The 25,392-nt window shown below is 53.7% G+C and overlaps 1 protein-coding gene across 4 annotated transcripts; it reads left to right on the plus strand.

Moving 5' to 3' along the window:
- The first annotated feature begins 276 nt into the window (after positions 1-276).
- On the plus strand, positions 277-22,414 carry MAG (myelin associated glycoprotein). 4 transcript variants are annotated; one of them, XM_054462132.2, is made up of 12 exons: positions 282-324; positions 1,248-1,279; positions 2,335-2,390; positions 3,482-3,550; positions 3,708-4,076; positions 7,531-7,827; positions 8,114-8,371; positions 10,418-10,678; positions 17,764-18,051; positions 18,437-18,533; positions 19,788-19,887; positions 21,161-22,408. In XM_054462132.2, exons 4-12 carry the CDS (start codon positions 3,505-3,507, stop codon positions 21,323-21,325), a joined length of 1,881 nt encoding a protein of 626 aa, XP_054318107.1. In that variant the 5' UTR covers positions 282-324; positions 1,248-1,279; positions 2,335-2,390; positions 3,482-3,504; the 3' UTR covers positions 21,326-22,408. The 4 variants fall into 4 exon arrangements, with proteins under 4 accessions (XP_054318110.1, XP_054318107.1, XP_054318109.1 ...); XM_054462134.1 differs by lacking the exon at positions 1,248-1,279 and adding an exon at positions 20,150-20,194 and having other exon boundaries at positions 297-324; positions 21,161-21,292; XM_054462135.1 differs by lacking the exon at positions 1,248-1,279 and having other exon boundaries at positions 277-324; positions 21,161-22,414.
- The last annotated feature ends 2,978 nt before the right edge of the window (positions 22,415-25,392 follow it).

The following is a 25,392-nucleotide window of genomic DNA, read 5'->3' on the forward strand; positions in this document are numbered from 1 at the left end:
TTAGACTGCCCCCCGACCCCCGGGACCCAGAATCAGGGTGTACAGGGATGGAGGATGGGGAGACAGCAAGGCAGCCACTCCCGACCCCTCCAGGAAGGAGCTAGGAGAACCCAGGCGTCAGGCTGCCCAGTCCGAGCCCCGTGGTGACAAGGGCCCCTTTGTGCCCCCCTCCCCCGGGGGTAGGGAGGAGCTGGGCCCTGGAGGCAGGCGGCCCCTGGCACCCAGGGGGAGGGGAGGGGCTGGCAAGTGGGGGCCTAGACCCTGGGAGGCAGGGGACTGTGAGCTGGGCTGGTGGAGCAGAGGTGCAGAAGCAACTGAGTCCAAGTGAGTACGGTGGCAGGGAGGCCAGGGCACGGGAAGCAGGGCACTGGGGCAGTGGCACCCAGACGTGAGCAGGGTCAGGTGCTCTGGGTGAGGGAGCGTCGCTGTGCACCACCACTGATTTAGGGTGCAGGAGAGTGTGGCTTGGGGCTGCTTTGGGGATGGGCTCGGACCATCGTTGGGGCAGCGATGGGGCTCTGGGAAGAAACCACAGAAAGAAAAAACGAAGGGCCCCCCTCAGCACCCCTTGTGGGTGAAGGTTTTGCAGGAGAGGTTTCCTTGGGGTTCCCGAGTGCGGGGCAGATGGGGTGGAGGAGGTCTGTGTCTGGGCAAAGAATGGAAGGATGTCCAGGTGATCAGACACCTGCAGGCTGCAATCTGGCAGGTGGATGGGGGCAGTGGGCTGTGAGTGACCACATTCTAGCACCTGGGCACATAACAGGTGTGTGTGTGCATGCACACACGTGGCTGCCCACGCACCTTCCTCTGTAAGCCTCAGTCGACTTTTCTTCATTAATCCTCACTAAGGAAACTTTTTATTTTATTTTATTTTATTTTTTTTTAAGAGACGGGACTCTCGCTATATTGCCCAGGCTGGTCTCAAACTTCTGGGCACAAGAGAGTCTCCCAACTTGGCCTTCCAAAGTGCTGGGTTTACAGGCATGAGCCATTGCGCCCGGCCCCAACTTTTTAGATGCATTTGTCCTCATCCCATCCTTCCCCTGGCATTTTAATCCAACAGATCTGCTGTACATGTTTATGGACTGTGGCCACACACATTGTAATAGCTGAGGTTGACTTGGCCCCTATCCCGCGAACTTGTTTTCCCCGCTATTAAGAGTGCATGGTCTACCTGCTTGTTTCATGTCTGCCCGGGCACGTGCTCATCCTCATCTGCGTCTCTCTCCTGTACCTTCCTGTCACAGGTGCAAAGGCAGCGTCAGCCAGGTGTCCATCGGTGCGTGTCTGAGTGGACCCGTCTATAGCCATCCTCAGTGTGTGTGTGCAGTTCCTTGCATCTTTGTCAGCCTGGCATGCATGCTAGGCTGTGTGTGTGTGTGTGTGTGTGTGTGTGTGTGTATGTGCTGAATGCTAGGGCTGTGTCTGTCCAGGTGTGTGTGGACAGCAGCAGAGGCATTGCATGCATGCCTTGGGAACTATGTGAGTGCCAGCCCATCCCTGTGGGCCCAGGGGTCCCCGTGCCTGTCTGTGTGTTCAGGGTCCTGTCTGGGTGTCTGTATGAGTCTCTGCTGTGTGTGCCTGCCCCTTCTGGCTAGGGCTACATCTGTCACATTTCATCCCCGCGATTGGATGTGTCTGTGCATGTGTCTCTGTCCGTGGGAAGAGGGCGGTGAAGGCTGGGAAAAGCAATTGCTTGGAAACCCTGGCTCCAACCCCAATGCAACCCACGGAGCAGCAGGGTGCCAGGGGCTCGCTAGCCCCCACCCTGGGCTTTCCTGGCCCTGCTCAAAGCCCAGCCAGGAGTGCCTGACCCCTTTCTTACTCCCCACCTACCCTGAAAGCCCCCCGCAGGCTAAAACACCCTCTCCCCGAGGGAACAGGACTCTTTTGTACCGGGGACCAGCTTCTGGTGAGGGTGCGGACACCAGGGGCCGTCTGTGGGGTGGGAGAGGGCGGCAGGAATTCACACGGCATGTCGGGAATGCTGATACTGTGAAACCCAGTCATTGATGGCTCTGGGTCCCTGCCCGCCACCCCCAGGCCCCGGCCGTGGGACATCTGCTCCCTCACTCCACTCGCCACACCCCTCAGTCTCACCCCCGTACCCCGATGCGGTCGTTCCCCCTTCCCTCCCCACAGTTCTCCGACACCCCAGCTTGGAGGGAGTTGTTGCGAGAGTGGCTTCGAGGCTGTGTGGAAGGGTCCCAGGCACAATGGGAGGCCACATGGGCAGCCTAACAACAGGTCACAACCCATGCAGGAGATACTGAAGCGGGGGTGGGTTGGGCGCCCCGATCCCTCCCCCTTGCACCTGAGTGACTCTTGTTGCAGGTTGTCTGGCAGCTTCAGGTGGACCCAGAAGACGTCCCCAACTCAGGGAGATTCAGGTGAGGGGCAGGGTACCAACTTACTTCCCTTGCTTCAGCTTTGCAATGCCGTCCCTGCCTTGGCTCTCTGGTTCTTACTTTCTGGAGATCTCCAGGAGCATCATGGTGACAAAGATAATGATCAGCATATAATCACTGCATAGAAACAGGACATGCGGCTAAGACTGCAGACCAACTGTGTGGCCTTGGGCAAGTCACTTAACCTCTCTGGACCTCAGCTATAAAATGAGGATAATGCATCTTCCTCAAAGAGATCCAATGAGTTAAGACAGCAGAATAAGCAGTGAGGGCTGGCGCATGGCCAATGCCATAGAAGGGTTTATAATTATAAGTAATAGCAGCAGGCCGGGTGAGGTGGCTCATGCCTGTAATCCCAACACTTTGGGAGGCTGAGGCAGGAGGATCGCTCGAGCCAAGGAGTTCAAGACCAGCCTGGGCAACATAGAACATGGCAAGACTCCCATCTTTAAAAAAATAATAATAATAACCAAATAAATAAACTAAAATAAAATTAGCCAGGCATGGTGGTGTGTACCTGAGGTCCCAGCTGCTCTGGAGGATCGCTTAAGCCTGGCAGATTGAAGCTGCAGTGAGTGAGCCATAATTGCACCATTGCATTCCAGCCTGGGCAACAGAGCTGAGACCCCATCTCAAAAAGTAAAAAGTTAAAAAATATCAGCAGACCAGGCATGGTGATTTACACCTGTAATCCTTTGGGAAGCCAAGGCAGGAATATTGCTGGAGGCCAGGAGTTCAAGACCAGCCTGAGCAACATAGTGAGATCCCACCTCCCCAACCATTTCCACAAAAAAGAAGAAAAATTAACTGGGTGTGGTGGAGCATACCAGAAGCTGAGACAGGAGGATAACACGAGCTCAGGATTTTGAGGCTATAGTGAGCTGTTATTGTGCCACTGCATTCCAGCCCGGGCGACGAAACAAGACCCTGTCTCAGAAAAATAAGTAAATAAATGCATAAATAAATAATAATAGCAGCAGCAGCTAACACATGAATGGGCCCCTTCCTGAAGCCCAGATGGAACACCCCCTTTCACTTCCCCCAGCCTTTAACCCTCTCCTCTCCCTTTCCAGCGATCACTCACTCGCTGTACAGAATGATATTCCTCACGGCACTGCCTCTGTTCTGGATTATGATTTCAGGTAACGGCTGACAGGTGCTGGGGACCTAAGGGCCTTGGCCCCTGAGCAGGTTGGAGGTGGGTCCCTGCAGCCCCGGGCATGTGGTCGGGGATGGGAGCCGGAGGGGGTGATCGTGTAGGACGTGTCCCTGAGCCTCAGCTCTCCTGCTTGCCCGCAGCCTCCCGAGGGGGTCACTGGGGTGCCTGGATGCCCTCGTCCATCTCAGCCTTCGAAGGCACGTGCGTCTCCATCCCCTGCCGCTTTGACTTCCCGGATGAGCTGCGGCCCGCCGTGGTGCATGGTGTCTGGTACTTCAATAGTCCCTACCCCAAGAACTACCCCCCGGTGGTCTTCAAGTCGCGCACCCAAGTAGTCCACGAGAGCTTCCAGGGCCGCAGCCGCCTCCTGGGGGACCTGGGCCTTCGAAACTGCACCCTCCTGCTCAGCAACGTCAGCCCCGAGCTGGGCGGGAAGTACTACTTCCGTGGGGACCTGGGCGGCTACAACCAGTACACCTTCTCAGAGCACAGCGTCCTGGATATCATCAGTGAGTCCCCAGCGGTTGTGCAGGCACCCGGAGCTGGGGCAGCGGGGCGGGAAGGAGTGTGGCCGGAAGGCCTCCCCGCACCTTCCCCAGCAGGCCTGGATGGCAGATCTGGGAGGTGCTGATTTGGCTGGGGGTGCAAACTTCAAGGCCCACGCAGACCATGCAGATGACAGACATGAACAAAGCAGGGCCCCAAAATAGTCTTGCTGCCCTCAGGGGGAAACAGGTGCTGCTATTCTTTTGGAAACACCTGGAGAAAGGCAGTGGGGCCAGGGGGTAGGGGCAAGGCTGCTGGGTCCCCACTTTAGTGTGGTGATCTTGGGCAAGTAACTTAACTTCCTTGGGCCTTGGTTTTCTCTTCCGTAAAATGGGGATAACAACAGCACTTAAGGCAATGAGTGAAAAGCCATCAGATGCCCAGAGCATCACCTGGCACGTGGCCCCCAGCTCTGGCCAACAGAAAGCAGGGCCGTGGCTGTCAGGTGTTCTGAATTTTCAAGATAAACCAGAATTTTGGATTCTTTGGTGTAATCTCCTAATTCTTAAATTTTGGCTGCTGATTCAGATTTCTTTTTTTTTTAATCCTTTAAGCCAAGTAGAATACAGCTATGGCCAGACATGGCAATCAGAATAGGGCACACTGCCTGATTTCAGGGATCCCCCTGCCTCATTTCTGAGCGGCGCTGCTGCTTGGAGCCCTCAGCGCTGAGTCCCTATGAGAGAGCCGGGTTCACCCTGGTGCAGAAAGAGACTGCACAGGTGCAGTACACACATACACCACTCTACAGAAATCACACACTACACACTGCACACTCTACCTACACACTACCCACACACCACACACACACCACACACTACACATACATCACACACTACACAAACCACACACCACACACTGCTCATGCTACCTACACAACACACACCAAACATACACACCGTACCCAACACACCACACACACCACACTACACAAACCACACACCACACACTGCATACACTACACACACACTACCCACACACCACACACACACCACACCAAACACACACCACACACACACCACACTGCAAAAACCACACACCACACACTACCCACACACCACACACACACCACACACTACCCACACACCACACACACACCAAACACACACACCACACACACCACACACTGCACAAACCACACACCACACACTGCATACGCTACACACACACTACCCACACACCACACACACACCACACCAAACACACACCACACACACACCACACTACAAAAACCACACACCACACACTGCATACACTACACACACTACACACACACCACACAAACACCACACCAAACACACACCACACACCCACCACGCTACAAAAACTACACACCACACGCTGCACATGCTACACACACAATACCCACACACCACACTAAACACACAATACCCACACACCACACTAAACACACACCACACACTACATAAACCACACACCACACACTGCACATACTACCCACATACCACACACACACCACACACCACATAAACTACACACCACACACTGCACACACTACCCACACGCCACACACACTATGCACACCACACATGACACACACCACATACATACACCACACACTGCACATGCTACCCACACACCAAACACACACTACACACTGCACAAACCACACACACACTACACCCTATATACACTGTACACATACATGCACTACCCACACATCACAACACAAACCACACACTCCACACACAACAAACATGCACAACACACACTACACAAACCACACACCACACACACACCACACCACACACCACACACACATACCACACTACAAAAACCACACATCACACACTGCACATGCTACACACACACACCACACCACACAGCACACACTACACAAACCACACACCACACACTGCACATACTACCCATGCACCACACACACACCACACACCACATAAACTACACACCACACACTGCACACACTACCCACACGCCACATACACTACACAGACCACACACTACACACACCACATACATACACCACACACCACACACTGCACATGCTACCCACACACCAAACACACACTACACACTACACAAACCACGCACACACTACACCCTATACACACTGTACACATACATGCACTACCCACACATCACAACACAAACCACACACTCCACACACAACAAACATGTGCAACACACACTACAGAAACCACACACTGCACACACACCACACAGTACCCAAACCACACGCCACACACCGCACACTCTACCTACACACTACCCACACACCAAATACATGCCACACACCAAACACACACCACACACACCACACAAACCAGACACCATGCACACACCACACACACAAACCACACACTATACCCAACACACACTGCATACACACCACACACTACACAAACCACACAACACACACTGCAGACACTACCCCTACACCAAACACACACCACGCACTACACACAAATCACATGCTACACAAACCACACACACTACACCCTACACACCCTGCACACATACATGCACTACCCACACACCACACACATACCACACAGTACACACAGCACACACACACCACACATGATACAAACCACACACCACATACACACCACATACTACACTCATACCACACAAACCACACCACACACATACCACGGACTACGCAAACCACATACCAAACACGAACCAAACTACACAACACCCCACACACACTGCAGACATACATGTACTACCCACACATCACACACACACCACACATGACACAGACCACACACCACATATACCACACACTACACTCACACCAAACCACACATCACACACACAACACACACTGTACACATACCATACACTACACACATACATCACAAACACACCACACACTGCACAAACCACACACATCACACTACACACATGCACCACACACCCACACACCACACATACACACACACCTACACACACACACACTCACATGCCCGGCGGAGGGTAAACCAAGCAGGCATGGGAGAGGAGAGCCGCTTGGGAAGTGATGAGGTGTGGGGAGCCCACGCTGACGCCAGAGCCACAGGGTTTGTAGCCAGTGTTACCTGGTGCCAGCTGCAGCCTCAGTTTCTTCATCTGCAAAATGAGCAAAATTACAGTACTCACCCTCTCGCTTTGCGGGAGGGACTGGCAAGTTAAACACTGTCAAGTGCTCTGGCCACGACACTGTGATTTTCATTACGATGGCGCTCTGGTGGCTCCGTGGAGGGCTCCGGGGTGACCAAGAGGAGGAAGGGTGAAGGGAATTCTGAATCCGGAGGCAGGGAGTGGAAGCGGTGCCGTTGAGGAGTACCATTGCCAGCAATGGAGGTGGACAAGGAGGAGGGTGGGTGGGGTGGGACCGGGACGGTAGCCCAGTGCTGCTTCCTCAGCCCTCCCTTTCCCCCACTCGTATAGACACCCCCAACATCGTGGTGCCCCCAGAGGTGGTGGCAGGCACGGAAGTGGAGGTCAGCTGCATGGTGCCGGACAATTGCCCAGAGCTGCGCCCTGAGCTGAGCTGGCTAGGCCACGAGGGGCTGGGGGAGCCCGCTGTGCTGGGCCGGCTGCGGGAGGACGAGGGCACCTGGGTGCAGGTGTCGCTGCTGCACTTCGTGCCCACGAGGGAGGCCAACGGCCATAGGCTGGGCTGCCAGGCCTCCTTCCCTAACACCACCCTGCAGTTCGAGGGCTACGCCAGCCTGGACGTCAAGTGTGAGCCTGGGTGCGGGCGGGGCGGGGTGGGGCGGGGTCCGGGGAGGGGGTGGACCTGGGGATGCGGCCGGAGGCGGGGCCGGCCCGTGATGGGGGCGGGGCCAGGGCCAGGGCCAGGCAGGGATTGGGGAGTTGGGTGGGACGTGGGAGGAACCAGGCAGTCCTGGGGCGGGGCCAAGGCTGAGGGCGGGGCCGGACAGTGTTGGGGGCGGGGCGGGGCTGGGAGAGGGCACTGGGCCGGGTCCCCAGCACCTGCTCACTAACCTCGCTGTGTCGCGGGCCTCAGACCCCCCGGTGATTGTGGAGATGAACTCCTCGGTGGAGGCCATCGAGGGCTCCCACGTGAGCCTGCTCTGTGGGGCTGACAGCAACCCCCCGCCGCTGCTGACCTGGATGCGGGACGGGACAGTCCTCCGGGAGGCAGTGGCCGAGAGCCTGCTCCTGGAGCTGGAGGAGGTGACACCCGCCGAGGACGGCGTCTATGCCTGCCTGGCCGAGAATGCCTATGGCCAGGACAACCGCACCGTGGGGCTCAGTGTCATGTGTGAGTGGCCCACCCTGTGCGTCCACACGCCCACCTGCAGCCGAGAGAAAAAGGGAAAGGGGACTCATCCAGGGCGAGCACGGGCTGGGTCCCGCAGGGGACCGGCCATAAACACGGTCGAGGCCAAGGTAGAGGAGGGTTGCAGGTCAAGGTGTACCTTCATTCTTTCCACAAGAATCTGGGGAACACCTGCTCTGCCTTACCCTCCTCCCAGGACAAGACCCAGGCCTGCCTCCTAGGGAAGCCTGTTAACTGCAGCTTCCTGGGGGCAGTTCCTGGTTGTTCTGGGACTTGATGTGGGCCTGGCCCCAGGAATCTGCATTTTACTTTATAAAACTTTTTTGGAGACAAGCTCTTACTCTGTTGCCCAGTCTGGAATGCAGTGGCACCATCATAGCACCACTTGCCCTCAAACTCCTGGGCTCAAGCAAGCCTACCACCCCAGCCTCCTGAGCAGCTGGGCCTACAGGTGTGCACCACCACACTCCAGGCTAATTTTCAGATTTTTTTTGTAAAGGTGGGATTTTGCTATGTTGCCCAGGCTGGTATCAAACTCTTGGGCTCACGCAAGCCTCCCACCTCAGCCTGCTGCGCTGCTGGGCCCACAGGCAGGTGCCACCACACCCAGCCAATTTTTCTATTTTTTTATAGAGACAGAGAATCGATATGTTCCCTGGGCTGGTCTTAAACTTCTGGGCTCAAGTGATCCTCCCACCTCAGCCTCCCAAAGTGCTGGGATTACAGGCATGAGCCACTGTGCCCGGCCAGGAATCTGCATTTTTAAATGAATTCCACTGTAGTTCTAATGAGAGGGTTGAAGGGACTTCAGGCCTCATCCAGCCCCTTGTATGCACATTTATATTATTGGGCCAGCAAGAACGGAGCTGGTCAAAAGAGGATTCTTAGCTGAGAACCAAAGAGATACCATTCATTTATTCATTCATTCATTCACAAATGTGTATTGAGGCAAAGTGCCCGGCACTGGGGATATTAATAATGACAGCCCCAGCCAACATTTACTCCACAGCTCTTGCATGCTTTTTCTTTTTTTGAAACAGAGTCTGGCTCTGTCACCAGGCTGGAGTGCAATGGAGCAATCTCGGCTCACTGCAACCTCCCACTTCCTGGTTCAAGCGATTCTCCTGCCTCAGCCTCCCGAGTAGCTAGAATTATAGGCGCACACCACCACACCTGGCTAAGTTTTGTATTTTTAGTAGAGACAGGGTTTCACCATGTTGGCCAGGATAGTCTCAAACTCCCGACCTCGTGATCTGCCCACCTCGGCCTCCCAAAGTGCTGGGATTACAGGTGTGAGCCACCACACTCAGCCTAATTTTTGTATTTTTAGTAGAGATGGGGTTTCACCATGTTGGTCAGGCTGGTCTCGATCTCCTGACCTCAGGTGACCCGCCTGCCTCAGCCTCCCAAAGTGCTGGGATTACAGGTGTCAGCCACCACGCTCGGCCTTCTGCATGCTTTTGACATGCAATCTTACCCCCGGCATTCCCACGGCTGGCTCTGCCCACCTCCTAGGCTCGCTGAAGCCTTCACCCATCATCCTATCCCAAACTGTAACTACCCTGATTTTCCATACCCTCAGCCCCTTTATTTTTCTCTACATACTTCTTCCCATCTTACAAAGTATATATTTTATTTAATTACATCGGCTCTTTCCACATGGGCCTTGTTCAAGCTAGAGCAATGCCTGTCACTCAGCAGGTTCTCAGTGAATGTTGGATGATCACCCCTATGAGGTTGAACTATTACAAAGCCCATTTTCCAGATGAGAAAAGTGAGGCCTAGAGAGGTTAAGATGTGGGTCCACACACAACTGGACAGGGGTAAAGTAGGGATCTGAAGACAAGCACTCTGGTTACCAAGATGCTGTTCTTGGAAATGAGATAGCCAGGACTGGGGTCACCTGAGCCTTTCTGAACCAGTGTGCTAGGTTTGGGGTGGGATCTGGGGTGATATCTGGGGGTGGTAGTTGGCTGGCAGAAGAAACACCTCCTGGGTTCTGACCATCAGTCCCGTCCCACCCCACAGATGCGCCCTGGAAGCCGACGGTGAACGGGACAATGGTGGCCGTAGAGGGGGAGACGGTCTCTATCTTGTGCTCCACGCAGAGCAACCCGGACCCTATTCTCACCATCTTCAAAGAGAAGCAGATCCTGGCCACGGTCATCTACGAGAGCGAGCTGCAGCTGGAGCTGCCAGCCGTGTCACCCGAGGATGATGGAGAGTACTGGTGCGTGGCTGAGAACCAGTATGGCCAGAGGGCCACCGCCTTCAACCTGTCTGTGGAGTGTGAGTATCTTCCGCTCCCCTACGCTGGGGATGGATGGTTCCGTGGGGGACACCAGGGTTACTGTGGGTGCCCACGCATCCCAATCAGTATTGGCTTTGCCTGTCCTCCGCAGAGACGAGGAAGGGACGGCAGGGAAGCTGAATTCACAGCAGGAAAATAAAATCCCATCTGAGAATATTGTGTTCCCACATCCGGGAGTGGGCTTTTTTTTTTTTTTTTGAGACAGAGTCTTGAGTCTTGCTCTGTCACCTAGGCTGGAGTGCAGTGGCGGGATCTCGGCTCACTGCAGTCACTGCCTCCTGGGTCAAGCAATTCTCCTGCCCCAGCCTCCTGAGTAGCTGGGATTACAGGCGCTCGCCACCACACCTGGCAAATTTTTGTATTTTTAGTAGAGATGGGGTTTCGCCATGTTGGCCTGACTTGTCTCAAACCCCTGACCTCAGGTGATCTGCCCACCTCAGTCTCCCAAAGTCCTAGGATTACAGGCGTGAGCCACCACGCCCAGCCTGGGGTGGGCTTTTGACCAGTAAAACTTCTGGATCCTGTGGCCACTGCCCCTCTGCATTAACCAAAACAATGACCATGATCTCTAACATGTGTATAGTGTCGCTATGTACCAGGCACTGTTGGAAGCGCTGTACAGCAGCCCACTCATTTAATCCTTATGACATCTTCATGAGGGAGGTTCTATGACTGTTCCCCTGTTTACGGAGAAGGAAACTGAGACCCAGAGAGGTTACACCACTTGCCTAAGTTCCCACAGCCAGGAAACGGCAGAATTCGAGGTTTGAATCCAGGCAGTCTGGTTCCATTCTTCTTCCCTGCCCAAGGCTGACCTCATCCTATGTTATGACAGCAGAATACATTGATGGGGTAATTGTTATACACAAAAGGCTGTGCGGCTCTGTGAGAGGTGGAGGATAGGGCTGAGAAGACACCACGCTTATGAACAGGTACTGAATAGCTGGAGAGATGACATAGATGCACATACAAAGCTACTGTCTTGGAAATGAAACTCACCATTGCACCGCTGGCCAGCGCCTCTCATCTCCTCACTATGGACTGTGCCACCATCTCCCACCACCCCTACCCCCACAGCCATCACTCCAGGTTGTAGCAGCCAAGTCACAGTTTTGACTCCCCTTCCTTAAGCAACTCCCTCTGCAATGTCGCCTTCCTGTTTCCATTTCCCCTGCTTCCTCCCAAGCTCCTGTTGGCTTCTAGCACTCCTCTCCAAACTTCACCTCTGTGGCCTTCACGATGCTCACAACGGCCCCCACCACACAAGTTTGCCAGAAGGTTTGATGACATTCAACATGCAAAGAATTCAATGCAGTGTCTGCTACACAGTACACGCTCTGTGCTGTATACATGGTGACAATCAGTACATGGCAGATACAGGTTAGTCCTGGGGGGCAACCTATCGTGGCAAAGCCGTCCCTCTCCTGCTGACCTATAATCTTCGGGCACTTTCCCTCCTGGTTCTGTTCCCTAGCCGGGTTGATGTGATCCTGGCGCGGGGCTGCGTGGTCCCCTGCTCCCTCCATCTGTGCGTGCTATCCTGGGCCAGCTTCCCCCTCTGGTTGTCCCCTGTTCCCCGTTACACCCCACACCAGTGATTCTTAAGTTTAAGAGTCAGAGAGAGGAGCCGATGGCAGTATTTGAACAAGCATGCAGCACCACCTCACATACATTTTCCGGTGGGGCACAGATCTCTCCTTTATAGTAAGAGCAGCGGGCAGCAAGTGTGCGTTAGGGGCCTGTCCTGGGCCAGACCTTGAATCCTCTACAGCTGTTTTCTGGCTCAGTTCTTTTTTTTTTTTTTTTTTTTTTGAGACAGAGTCTCGCTCTGTCGCCCAGGCCGGAGTGCAGTGGCACGATCATGGCTCACTGCAACCTCTGCCTCCCAGATTCAAGCGATTCTTCTGCCTCAGCCTCCCAACTAGCTGGGATTACAGGCATGCGTCACCACGCCCAGCTAATTTTTGTATTTTTAGTAGAGACGGGGTTTCTCCATGTTGCCCAGGCTGTTCTCCAACTCCTAGCCTCAAGTGATCCACCCGCCTCGGCCTTCCAAAGTGCTGGGATTACAGGCGTGAGCCACCATGCCCAGCCTATCTGGCTCATTTTCAATTCTAGGGTCACCCTGTGAAACAGGGGTGTGTTATCATTATCCCCTTTACCAAGGAGAAAACTCAAACTCAAGGGTGGAATTCCCTGAGGCCAGGCAGCTATAAAAGTTGGTCCGAGCCCGATACTTCCAGACTCCTGTCTGCCCCAGCTGTTAAACCTCTGGCTGCCTCACCTCCCTCACAGCTCTTAGCACGCCAGGACTCAATCTGGCTTCTCTTGAAAACGAACACACAGGCAGATGTGGAGTGTGCAGGCCTCACCCTGCTAGAGTTGAGGGGAGCAGTGGCCCTGTCCCCCACCCCACCTGCCAGCTCCCTACTCTTTACCCAGGCCTGTGTCAAAGTGCTTGCTCTTGGAGAGTGCGACCCTCAGGCCCCCTCCCTCTCCACACAGTCAATGTTCCCTGGCACCAGGTCTCCAGTGTTCACTGACAATGGTGGTGACCCTTGAGCAGGGCCTTCTGTCCTACCTGCCAACCCCAGAGCCCTGAACGGCACAGGGCATGCAGGAAGCGTGCAACCTTACCGAGTGCCTGAGATGTCTAGGGAACTAGCTTAAGTACCTTGTACGCATTGACCTATTTTGTTCTTACAACCATGTGATTGGGGGGAGGGTACCATTCTTCACCCCAGTTTAATACAAGGAAACAGAAGTTTGACTGGCATCCAGTCCCAATAGGGCTGAACAGACCTGGGCTAGAATCCCAGCTCTGTCCCCATCCTCCTGCCTGAGCTCAGGCAAGTGACTTCAGCTTTGCAACCCTTAGCAAGGGTTCGTAACAGTATCTTACCACAAAGATGGCTGTGAGAACTAAGAGAATTAGGCTGGGCGTGGTGGCCCACACCTGTAATCCCAGCACTTTGGGAGGCTGAGACAGTTGGATCACTTGAGGCCAGGAGTTCGAGACCAGCCTGACCAACCTGATAAAACCCCATCTCTACTAAAAATACAAAAATTAGTCAGGCGTGATGGCGCACACCTGTAGTCCCAGCTACTCAGGAGGCTGAGGCAGGAGAATCACTTGAGCCTGGGGGGGTGGAGGTTGCAGTGAGCTGAGATGGAGCCAGTGTACTCCAGCCTGGACGACAGAGCAAGACTCTGTCCCACCCCCCCACTCCCCCCAAAAAAAAGAAGAACTAAGAGAACAATACTGAGTGTTCATAGTGCTACGTACTCTGTGAATATTGGATGTCATCATCTTTCTCACTGATTTTTCCTTTGGACTCCAGGTTAAATATTTGTTGTGTGTTTTGTTGCTGAGGTTTTGCTCATGTGACCTCTTTGCTGGAATGGTTCTGTCTATCTACTCATGAGTACTTGGGTGGGATGTTACGTATTTTTTTTTTATTATTTTTTTATTTTATTTTTTTGAGACAGGGTCTTGCTCTGTTGCCCAAGCTGGAATGCAGTGGTTTGATCATCGCTCACTGCAGCCTCAACCTCCTGGGCTCAACTGATTCTCACACTTCAGCCTCCTGAGTAGCTGGGACTACAGGCACGCATCACCATGCCCAGTTAATGTTTTAATTTCTTGTAGAGATGGGGTCTTGCTCTGTTGCCCAGGCTGGTCTCAAACTCCTGGGCTCAAGTGATCTTCCTGCCTTGGCCTCCCAAAGTGCTGGAATGACAGTTGTGAGTCACCGCGCCCAGCTGGGATGTTAAGTGTTTACAACACATTTGCGCGCCTGTCTTCGGAGTCCCGTAGCCCCTTATGAGTTACTGACTGTAACCCCCTGGTTTGCACAGATGAGAACTCCATCCTGGAGGCCCAGGAGCCTGAATGGTCTCACCCAGCCAGTAGATGGCAGAGCTGGGATTCAAGCCAAATCCATCCCACCACAAACTCCTCATTCTTTGTACCTTTGTCTTAGAGGTTTGTCTAGAGTCCCATAACAGTTTCCGCAGCTTCACAGGTTGTCTGAAAAGATACTAAGCACGTGCACCGGCAGGGTGTCGGCGTTCCGCCAACATCCAGGTCGCACACTTTGTCACCAGAGCACCAGTGGGGCTGTCTTGAGTGGAAGTGCTTTGAAAAAGTTTTATGTCTGTTGGTTCAGGTTCGCTGTTATTAATGTACTCTGTGGTGTGTTAGCTGGTTAACGCTATAGCAAGCATATTGCATCTCTGCCCGAACAGGACTTTTTATTCAGTAGACTTAGAGACGTATGCACAGACTTCCCATTCCTGCCGTGAATCCGTGTGCCCATGTGACTCCCAGGTCCACCACCGTTACCGGCACATTCTTTTTGCTGGCAATTGAAAATACATGGGGTAGGTGAGCCAAGGGTCTCTTGCCTGTGTGTAAGTGGGTTTTGGTGAGAACTCACTGAGAACCAGTGCTCAGTCTAGAGCAAGCCAAGGAGGGTGCTGGACTCTCCAGCCAAGAAAGAGAACATAGTTTAAAAAGCAGCATTCTGTGCTGTAATACAATTTCGTATTTTGGTACAAAAATTAGCCAGGCATGGTGGCATGCACGTGTAGTCCCAGCTACTCAAGAGGCTGAGGCAGGACAACCACTTGAACCCGGGAGGCAGAGGTTGCAGTGAGCCGAGATTGCGCCACTGCACTCCAGCCTGGGCGACAGAGAGACTCCGTCTTAAAAATCATAGTAATAACAATAATAATAATAATTTCCTGTTTTAGAAAATGAAAGAAAAAAAACCTACCAGTACTATTTTTGTAATCCAGTGGCAGCAAAGCAAAGCTCAACCAAGTGACTTTGGGTGGAGGGTGGTGTTTGGTGCTAGTGGCAGAAGGGAATCTCATGGGTGAGGGAGGGCTGGGGTTCAAGGGGGCTTTAGGGGAGGAAGTGGGGGGCATCTGCAGCACAGACTGAAAGGAAGGAGCAGAGGCTGGAAGCCAGAAAGGAGGGGATAGTCTAAGCCCGTGTGAGCCCCAAGGGTCTGGGGAGGCCGGGGGCTGGGAGAGTTCCATGGTTCCTCCCTTCTATGTGTGGGGCCCAGAGTGGAGAAGGAGCAAGCCCCTGTCTTGATGGAAACAGGAGGCCTCTTATATCAGTGTGTGATGCAGGGAGGGTGAGTGCTGGGGAGGAGAACTGAGTGAGGCAGGGAGTGAATGACATGTGGAGCGAGGTGTACCTTCCCTGGGTAGTTAGAGAAGGAGATGCTGCGTGGGTAGAGGCCAACTTGGAGCGAGGGAGGGCGTTCCAGGGGCAACTGATGGAAGTGTTCCAAGTTGAGGGAGAAACGCACAGACCCTGGAGTGGGAGAAAGCTCCACAATTTTCAGACACAGCAAGGAACCGGTGTGGCTGGAAAGGACTAAGCTAGGGGGAGAGAAGGAGAGAGCATGTGGTCAGGCAGGGACTGAGGGGCCTTGTAGATGAAAGACTTTGTATTTTGGGCTGGGCACAGTGGCTTGCGCCTTATAATCCCAGCACTTTGGGAGGCCAAGGCAGGAGGATTGCTTGAGCTCAGGAGTTCAAGACCAGCATGGGGAACATAGCAAGACCCTGTCTCTACAAAAACAAACAAAAACCCTCCAGTAACGATCATGAGTATGACAGATTTACCGTCCTCTGCAATTCTGAACATAAAGCTTTAAAATCAAAAGGCTTTTTGCAAATTTGGCACCACCCTGATTTGACAGCAAAATCTGGCCTAAAGAACACAAGGCTGTAATCTATACTGATTTCATTTAGGGTGAATATTCGTACTTTTTGCTGTATATATTACATTGAACTATGTGAAATTTTTTCTGCATGTCAAAAATGGTCAAATGTAGCTGGGCGCAGTGGCTTATGCCTGTAATCCCAGCACTTCGGGAGGCTGAGGCAGGAGGATCGCTAGTGGCCAAGAGTGCAAATGAGCTATAGTACTGCCACTGCACTTCAGCCTGGGTGACAGGGCCAGACCCTGTCTCTAAACGATAAAAAATAAAGGATTTGTATTTTAGGTGAACCACGGAGCAACAGAAGGAGGGTTTTGAGCAGAGAGTGCCATGATCTGATTTATGTATTACAAGGTGAATGAGGTTAGAGACAGTGTAAGAGCCAGGACCCAGGAGAAACAGCCCGTCCCTGTGACATAGTGCTCCGTCCAGGCTGAACATGAGGTTAGAGTTGCCTCAAAAGGGGCACCAGAAGAATCGTCCCAAGAGAGCACCCCAAACCATCCAGAAATGAGGCCACTTGGGATTCCAAAGAGAGAGGCACTAAACACCAGGTGATCATCAGTCCAAAGCATTTGGGAGGGGAACTCGCACAGTGCTACGGCGAGAGAAAGGGAGATTCTACCCAGACACATCCGTGAGGGTCAGGGTATGGGTTTACATGAGGGTTTAAGGAATTTGGCCCAGGGCTGGGGCTGGTTTCTTTCATTCTTTCATTTTTGTTGTTGTTGTTTGAGGTTTTTTTGAGACAGCGTCTCATTCTGTCACCCAGGCTGGAGTGCAGTGGCGAGATCTCAGCTCACTACAACCTCTGCCTCCCAGGCTCAAATGATTTTCCTGCCTCAGCCTCCTGAGTAGCTGGGACTACAGGTGTGCACCACCATACCTGGCTAATTTTGTATTTTTAGTAGAGACAGGGTTTCACTATGTTGGCCAGGCTGGTCTCGAACTCCTGACCTCAAGTGATCCACTCACTCTTCAGCCTCGCAGAGTGCTAGGATTACAGCAGTGAGCCACCGTGCCCGGCCTCTTTCAGTGTTTTGAGCAACAACCTAAACACCTTTATCAGTGCCTGGGAATGTTCAAGGCCCCAGGCGTGGGTTAGTGAAGCTTGCAGTGAAAACAGGCAGCCGGCGGGGTCGTAGTGAGGTCAAGGCGCTCTCAGTCAGGACAGAGGAAAAAGGAGGGGAAATTGGAGGGCCCTACATGAAGCTACCGCCCCCATCCTTGGCCACGCTGGCCTTGCCTTGAGCCAAGGAGTCTCCCAGGCCGGGCCTCGCGTTGGCTCCGGGCCACCCTCAGTCCTGATTTTGCCCCTGCAGTCGCCCCTGTGCTCCTCCTGGAGTCCCACTGCGCGGCAGCCCGAGACACGGTGCAGTGCCTGTGCGTGGTGAAGTCCAACCCGGAGCCGTCCGTGGCCTTTGAGCTGCCGTCGCGCAATGTGACCGTGAACGAGAGCGAGCGGGAGTTCGTGTACTCGGAGCGCAGCGGCCTCGTGCTCACCAGCATCCTCACACTGCGGGGGCAGGCCCAGGCCCCGCCCCGCGTCATCTGCACCGCGAGGAACCTCTATGGCGCCAAGAGCCTGGAGCTGCCCTTCCAGGGAGCCCGTGAGTGGCGTGGACTTGGGGTGGGAACCACAGGAGGGAGCAGGCTCGTTTTGGATCCAAGTTCCCAAGGCTGACCAACAGCCACAGAGCATGGGCTATGCAGATTGAGAAAAAGGTCAAATTCTTCCTTTCCAGTTGGAGAGGAGAAGCCACCCTGAGTTTGCCCTGAGTTTGCTTGGACCTTTGAGGTATAAGCCCCTCCCCAGGGCCCTCTACCACAAAAGGGATTGCCCTGGCACAAGGAGGCTCCGTGCCAATCAGTCAGTGCAAGGATGCCCCAGATGTGTGAATACATTGACTGTCACCCCAGCACGTCTCCAAAGTTCTCAGGTGTCCTCACCACCACCCATAGCCTTAAGGGCACCTGGGTCTTCTCTGTCCTCAGATCGACTGATGTGGGCCAAGATTGGGCCTGTGGGCGCCGTGGTTGCCTTTGCCATCCTGATTGCCATCGTCTGCTACATTACCCAGACACGCAGGAAGTGAGTGCCAGCTGGGGCTTATCTGGGGATGGGAGTCTCCAAAAAGGGGATCTAGCGGGAGATGGAGGCCCAGAGTGGGCGGGGGAAGGCAACACCATAAGTGTAGAGAAGGCAGATTCTGTTCTGGGAATGTTCAGCTGGACAGAGGAGAGAGGGTTCCTGTTAATTCCAGCCCCTGCTGGTCAGAGGCACACCAGGGCCTGGGCTGAGCCCTTTACACACATCATTTGAGACCTGTTTCCCCACATTCTATTTTGACGGGCTCCCTATCTCTAGGAACTCTCTCCTACACACTCCAGTGTGGGAAAGCCCAGGTACCCCACTGCAGCCACAGCAGCAGGGCCACTTGACGCCAGAAGCCCCAAAGATTACACACATCTGTGGCAAAAAAAAATATGCCTTGGCTGGGTGCGTTGACTCACGCCTGTTATCCTGCACTTCAGGAGGCCAAGGAGGAAGGATTGCTTGAGGCCAGGAATCTGACACCAGCCTGGGCAACATAGCAAGACCACATCTCTAAAAAAATTTTTTTTAATTAGCCAGGCATGGTGGCACCCACTGTAGTCCCAGCTACTTGGGAGGCCGAGGTGGAAGGATTCTTGAGCTCAGGAATTAGAGGCCAGCCTGGGCAACATAGGGAGACCCCATCTACAAAAAAACGAAAAAATTAGCTAGGCATAGTGGCATGTGCCTGTGGTCCCAGCTACTCGGGAGGATGAGGAGGGAAGATTGCTTGAGCCTGGGAGGTTGAGGCTGTAGTGAGCTATGATTTCACCACTGTACTCCAGCCTAGGTGACAAAGAGAGACCCTGTCTCTAGAAACAGACAGACAGAAAGCCTCTCCAGCCCCAAACCACACCCACCTGGCCCAACTCAGCTGCAGCCGTGTTTCTTCCTTGTGGCGCACACACATCAGCTGTCCTGAGAAATAAATTAACCCGTCTGCTCCACATCGTGGCAGCAAGAGGGGCAGAAAGACCCAGAGCCTATGAGGGGAACCTGGAGAATCCAGGCGAGGGTCCTGAAAAACGGCAGAGCTCAGGGGCCAGGTGGCTCGTCCCCGGCTGGGCAGGAGCTGCAGAAGTGGGAAGGATGCGCCATGTAGGCAGGAGAGGCTGGTGCTTCTGAAAGGGCTGCTTGCCACATCTTAGAGATGGGTGGGAGAACTCTGAGGTCCCCTGAACCAAATTCCTAAAACACGTGGGGGTGCAGAAAGGGAGGGCAGAGGGAGGTCTGACGAGTCCTACCCTGCAGAAAGAACGTGACAGAGAGCCCCAGCTTCTCGGCAGGGGACAACCCTCCCGTCCTGTTCAGCAGCGACTTCCGCATCTCTGGGGCACCAGAGAAGTACGAGGTAAGGACCAGGCTCCAGGCTGGCCTGGGAACCTGGATGCCAGGGACACTGAGGGCCTGGGAAGGGCCTGCGAGGCCAAGGTGCAGGGGAGTGGGAGCAGCCTCTCACAGGAGGAGAGGAAGGACATTCCAAGGCTGGGTTGGACCTGGAGGCTGGGGAGGAGGTGCCCAGGCTGAAGCTGTGTAGGGGGCGATGGGATGTGGGGCCTAAGGGCCCCTCCCCTCCCTGCCTGTGTCTGTGACTGCATTTCCTTCTCCAATAGTCCAAAGAGGTTTCTACCCTGGAATCTCACTGAGCGCCCCAGGAGGTAGGTTCCGGGGGCCTCAGTGTGCCCTCCTCTGGGCCCTCCTTGGGCCCTGGGGTTGGCGTGCATGTCCGTGTGTCCCTGTCAGGAGTCAAGGTGGTCTCTGGTGACGTCCAGGCCTGCCCGGCGGTGCTGGCCTTGTCTAGTCTGTCCTGTTGCAGCTCCCTTCTGTCTGTGGCCACCGTCCTGTGTGTCCAAATTTCTGTGGCTAGGGGGTGGAGGGAGGGGTGGGAAGCATGGGGGGAACCCACATGTCACCTGCAGGACCTCCCAGATTGAGGGCAGACCCATGCAGGATCCATGGGGGGGCACGTACCAAACCAGGTATTTCCAGGAATTTGGAAAGATGGGGGTCCCGACTAGGTGGCTTTCACCCAAAAAGGTGTTCGGGGTTAAATTGTGTGCCCTCAAAACTCCTATGTTGAAAGCTTCCTGGCCGGGGGCAGTGGCTCACGCCTGTAATCCCACCACTTTGGGAATCTGAGGTGGATGGATCACTTGAGGTCAGGAGTTCAAGACCAGCCTGGCCAACATGGTGAAACCCCATCTCTATTAAAAATACAAAAAATTAGCCAGGAGTGTTGGCGGGCACCTGTAATCCCAGCTACTCAGGAGGCTGAGGCAGGAGAATTGCTTGAACCCAGGAATTGGAGGTTGCAGTGAGCAAAGATCGAGCCATTGCAATCCAGCCTGGGTCTCAAAGAAAAAGAAGAAGAAGAAGAAAGCTTCCTGGAGAAACTGAATTTGTAGGCAAATTTCAAGCTCAGCAATGATTAACACTGGCAGAAGCTCTAGAGAGGGACCCGGTGACCGTGGGGCTCGCTGGGCCTGCGGTCCTTGAGAAAGGAGGTTCTCACAGGGATTTATTTGGGACTGAACTCAGGAACTCTGAGGGTGCAAACACTCTGGCCTCTGCATCGGGAAAAGGCAGGGAGAAGGACCCTGCTAATGGGTGGTTTCCCCTCCTAGAGCGAGAGGCGCCTGGGATCTGAGAGGAGGCTGCTGGGCCTTCGGGGTGAACCCCCAGAGCTGGACCTGAGCTATTCTCACTCGGACCTGGGGAAACGGCCCACCAAGGACAGCTACACGCTGACGGAGGAGCTAGCTGAGTATGCTGAAATCCGGGTCAAGTGAAGGAGCTGGGGGCAGCCCGCATAGCTGACCCCCCTCAGGACCCTCCCTGGCCCCCACTGGCTGTGGGCTCCCTTCCTCCCAAAAGTAGCAGGGGCTGGGGCAGGAGGGGAATGAGGCAGGTGACAGTGAGGTCCTGGGGGCCTGACCTCCTCCTCCTTCCCAGCTGCCCCTCCCTGCCAGCATCCCCATGCCCTCATTACGGCTCCTCTCTAACCTCCTTTATCCTCATCTGTCTGGAGGGGAGCTCTGTCTGTCCGTGTTATTTATTGCTACTTCCTGCCTGGTCTCCTGCCCCCACACCTGGCCCTGGGGCCTGTACAAAAGGGACATGAAATAAATGCCCCGAAGCCAAATGCCAGTCTAGATCCTGATGCTTTCTGACCCGTCTTTGGGCAGCCTGCTATCCCACCGTCTACAGAACAATGACAGAATTACTTCCTTGCCCTCGGCTGAGCCTGGTATGCAGGCAAGGGCCCAGGGATTTTAGCCTTGAACCCAGGGCCAGTGGCCATTAAGTTGCTCCCACTCTGAGCTGGTAGCTGCGAGCTGGGTCTGGTTTGACTTATGGGTGATTTCACATAAAAATCTTCATGCTGATTTCTGTCGCAGTCAGATCAGCTGACAGCACCAGGCTTGCACTTGTACGTGGCCATGACTTGCTGAAAGGGAGGGTCCTGTGCACTGGCCACAGTCCCCACCATTCCCTATTGTCCCACACCTGGCCGGCTTCCTGCACTGAGATTACCTCCTGGTCCCTGCAGCTTGGAGTCCGAGCCACAGATCTAGGTCTCACCAGCCCATGTTGGTTTCACCCCCATCTCTCACATTCATGCTGCAATTTGCAGCATCAGCCTTTACACATCACTACATTCAGTTCAAGAAACATTAATTAAGCACCAGCTGTATACTGAGCACTTTGCAGAGGCTCAGGCTATCCTGAGAAGGGTCTCCTAGGACAGCTTGGTGACGATGAGAACGCTGAGACTTAGAGAAGTTAGGTGATTTTCCCAGGGTCCCAGAGCTTAGAAACAGTGTGTCCAGGCCCTGGGGTTGATTCTTCTGATTCAAATGCACTCTTTCTTTTCTTTTCCCTCCCTCCCTCTCTCTCTCTCTCCTTTTTTTTTTTTTTTTTTTTTTATGATGGAGTCTCTCTCTGTCACCCAGGCTGGAGTGCAGTGGTGCGATCTTGGCTCACTGCAACCTCCGCCTCCCAGGTTCAAGTGATTCTCCTGCCTCAGCCTCCCGAGTAGCTGAGATCACAGGCACTCGCCACCATGCCCGGCTAATTTTTGTATCAAATGCACTTTTTCTATAATACCTGTCAGGAAGTTAAAAAGGGCCAGAGTGTCTGGTGTAAATGGGATTAATAACTAACAGTTGTTGAACGCTTTCTATGATTCTACCCACTTTGCATTAATTAATCTCCATTAACCTCATTTACCTTCCCTAATAACTATGACAATGGTTCTCAAAGTGTGGTCCCTAGGCAGCAGCATCAGCAGCACCCAGGAACTTGCTAAAAAGGCAAATTTTTAGCCCCTACCCCAGACTTCAGGAATCAAAAACCCTGGGGTGGGGCCCAGGAATCTGTGTTTTGAGAAGTCCTTGGTGGATTCTGATGCACGTGCACGTTTGAGAACAAGCAGCTGAAGCATGGAGAAGTTACATCAGTTCTGTGGTCCCCAATTGTTAGCAGTGGAGCCCAGATTTGAGCCCCGATCACTGGCTCCGGAGGCCGTGCTCTGACGCTGTGCTACACGGCCATCTTGGTGAGAACCAACAGCTGCTCACAGAGCCCAGGTGCTGGAGGAGCAGTAAGGTTAAGCTGTGGGCTGCGGGCAGTGAGGGCAGGGTTTCCTAGACGGCAGCTTTCCCTGTTTTTTTTCTTGTTTTTTGTTTTTTTTGAGATGGAGTCTCACTGTGTCATCCAGTCTGGAATGCAGTGGCACGATCTTGGCTCACTGCAACCTCTGCCTCCCAGGTTCAAGCGCTTCTTCTGCCTCAGCCTCCCAAGTAGCTGGGACTACAGGCGTGCGCCACCACACCCAGCTAATTTTTGTATTTTTAGTAGAGATGGAGTTTCACCATGTTGGTCAGGCTGGTCTCGAACTCCTGACCTCAAGTGATGCGCCCAACTCACCCTCCCAAAGTGCTGGGATTACAGGCATGAGCCACTGTGCCCGGCCTCTCCCTGCATTTTGAAGAAGGCGGAGGACACAGCACAGAGACCAAAATAAAGGCCTAGAGGCAGGAATAAACAAACCAGATGGGGAAGGGAGGTGACATGGGGCTGCTTGGCTGGGATGGGAAGTCCACATGCAGGAGGAAAGGAGACATGTGGGGGGCCGGGCTGTGGGCAGTGGGAAGGGAAACCCTCTGTGGGGCCTGTCCAAGCTGGCAGGGTGCATGCCCTTTCTTCACGGAGCTCACAGTCTTGCAGGGACAAGGACATGAAAGAATCTCATGCACAATATCAGGCTGCAACTGTGACACCGGCTCCCAAGGAGAAGCTCAGAGTTTTTACAGCAGGGGTCCCCAGTGCTGTACTGCACACCCTGATACTGGTCTGTGGCCTGTTAGGGACTGGGCTGCACAGCAGGAGATGAGCAGCCAGCGAGCAAGCATGACCACCTGAGTTCCGCCTCCTGTCAGATCAGCAGCGGCTTTAGATTCTCATAGCAGCACCATCCTTATCGTGAACTGTGTGTGCAAAGGATCTAGGCTGCGCACTCACAGATGGTGCCTGATGAACTGTCACTGTCTCCCATCACCCCCGGATGGGACCGTCTAGTTGCAGGGAAACAAGCTCAGGGCTCCCACTGATTCTACATGATGGTGAGTTGTATACTTACTTCATTATATATCACAATGTAATAATAATAGAAATAAAGTACACAATAAATGTAATGTGCTTGAATCATCCCCAGCTCCCTCCCCACTCTCAGGCCCATGGAAAAATTGTCTTCCATGAAACCGATCCCTGGTGCCAAAAAGGTTGGGGACTGCTGTTTTACAGCATAGAATCTAAGTGTGACTTCAGGTCGCAGGGGGCAGGGGAGGCTTCCCTATGGAAGGAAACTCACACATGTGTGAAGGCCCCAAGTGGGAACATGTTTAGCAAAATTCCAGGAGCTAAAGCAAGGCCAGAGAGGCATCAGATGGGGCTGGGGATACACAGGGGCCTCTCAGCAGCCGGGAGGGAAGCCTCTTCCAGATCCCCTGCATACATGCTCACCAGCCCTGCCCTGACACACCTGTCCCCTGACGACAGACTCTGGCTCCAGCAGGTCTGGCCTGGGAGGACTTCGCCCTGAGGAGCAGAACATTGTCAATAACCAGGGATCGGGGAGTAACCTCACACTGCCCAAAGTGCAGCTTGAGGGCCCCGGAAGCCACTGTGACGCTACCGTGTATGCTTCATTTAGTATGCGCCAGAACAACAGGAAACCAGAATGCCACACCAGCTTCGGATGAGGCTAAGTCAAAATAAATAAATAAATAAGAAAAAAACCAATCAACTGAATTGATTTTAAAAATGTATTAAATAAATATGTTGCAGGTGTCTCCTGAAGGTTGTAGGCAAACCTCTAAAGTTTGGGAAACAATGAGGGAATTTGACACAAAGACTATCCTTAGGAGGGACCGGCACTCAACCATGGTGAACGTGTAGGACCGAGCCAGGTGCGGTGGCTCATGCCTGTAATCCCAGCACTTTGGGAGGCTGAGGCTGGTGGATGGCTTCAGCCCAGAGTTTGAGACTAGCCTCAGCAACACAGCGAGACCCTGTCTCTACAAAAAATACAAAAATTAGGCAGGTATGGTGGCATGCGCCTGTAGTCCTACCTACTTGGGAGGCTGAGGTGGGAGGATCGTTTGAGCCCAGGAAATGGAGTTTGCAGTGAGCTGAGATTGAACCATTGCACTCCAGCCTCAGCAACAGAGTGAGACCCTGTCTCAAAAAACAAACAAACAAACAAACAAGTAGGACCTGAACTCGAGTTCACTGTCTCAGACTTTTCCCACCCACCTCCTGGGCCCCACCAGAATTCAACACATGCTCACTGAGC

Source organism: Pongo pygmaeus, chromosome 20, assembly GCF_028885625.2.
Source record: "Pongo pygmaeus isolate AG05252 chromosome 20, NHGRI_mPonPyg2-v2.0_pri, whole genome shotgun sequence".
NCBI classification, from domain to species: Eukaryota; Metazoa; Chordata; class Mammalia; order Primates; family Hominidae; genus Pongo; species Pongo pygmaeus.

What these genes read in the sequence shown, in the direction of transcription:
- MAG (XM_054462135.1), top strand. Translation starts at nt 3,505, where the DNA reads ATGATATTCCTCACGGCACTGCCTCTGTTCTGGATTATGATTTCAG. An exon ending in CTTCAACCTGTCTGTGGAGT is followed by an intron (nt 10,679 to 17,763) that starts GTGAGTATCTTC and finishes TTGCCCCTGCAG; the next exon opens with TCGCCCCTGTGCTCCTCCTG. An exon ending in ATTACCCAGACACGCAGGAA is followed by an intron (nt 18,534 to 19,787) that starts GTGAGTGCCAGC and finishes CCTACCCTGCAG; the next exon opens with AAAGAACGTGACAGAGAGCC.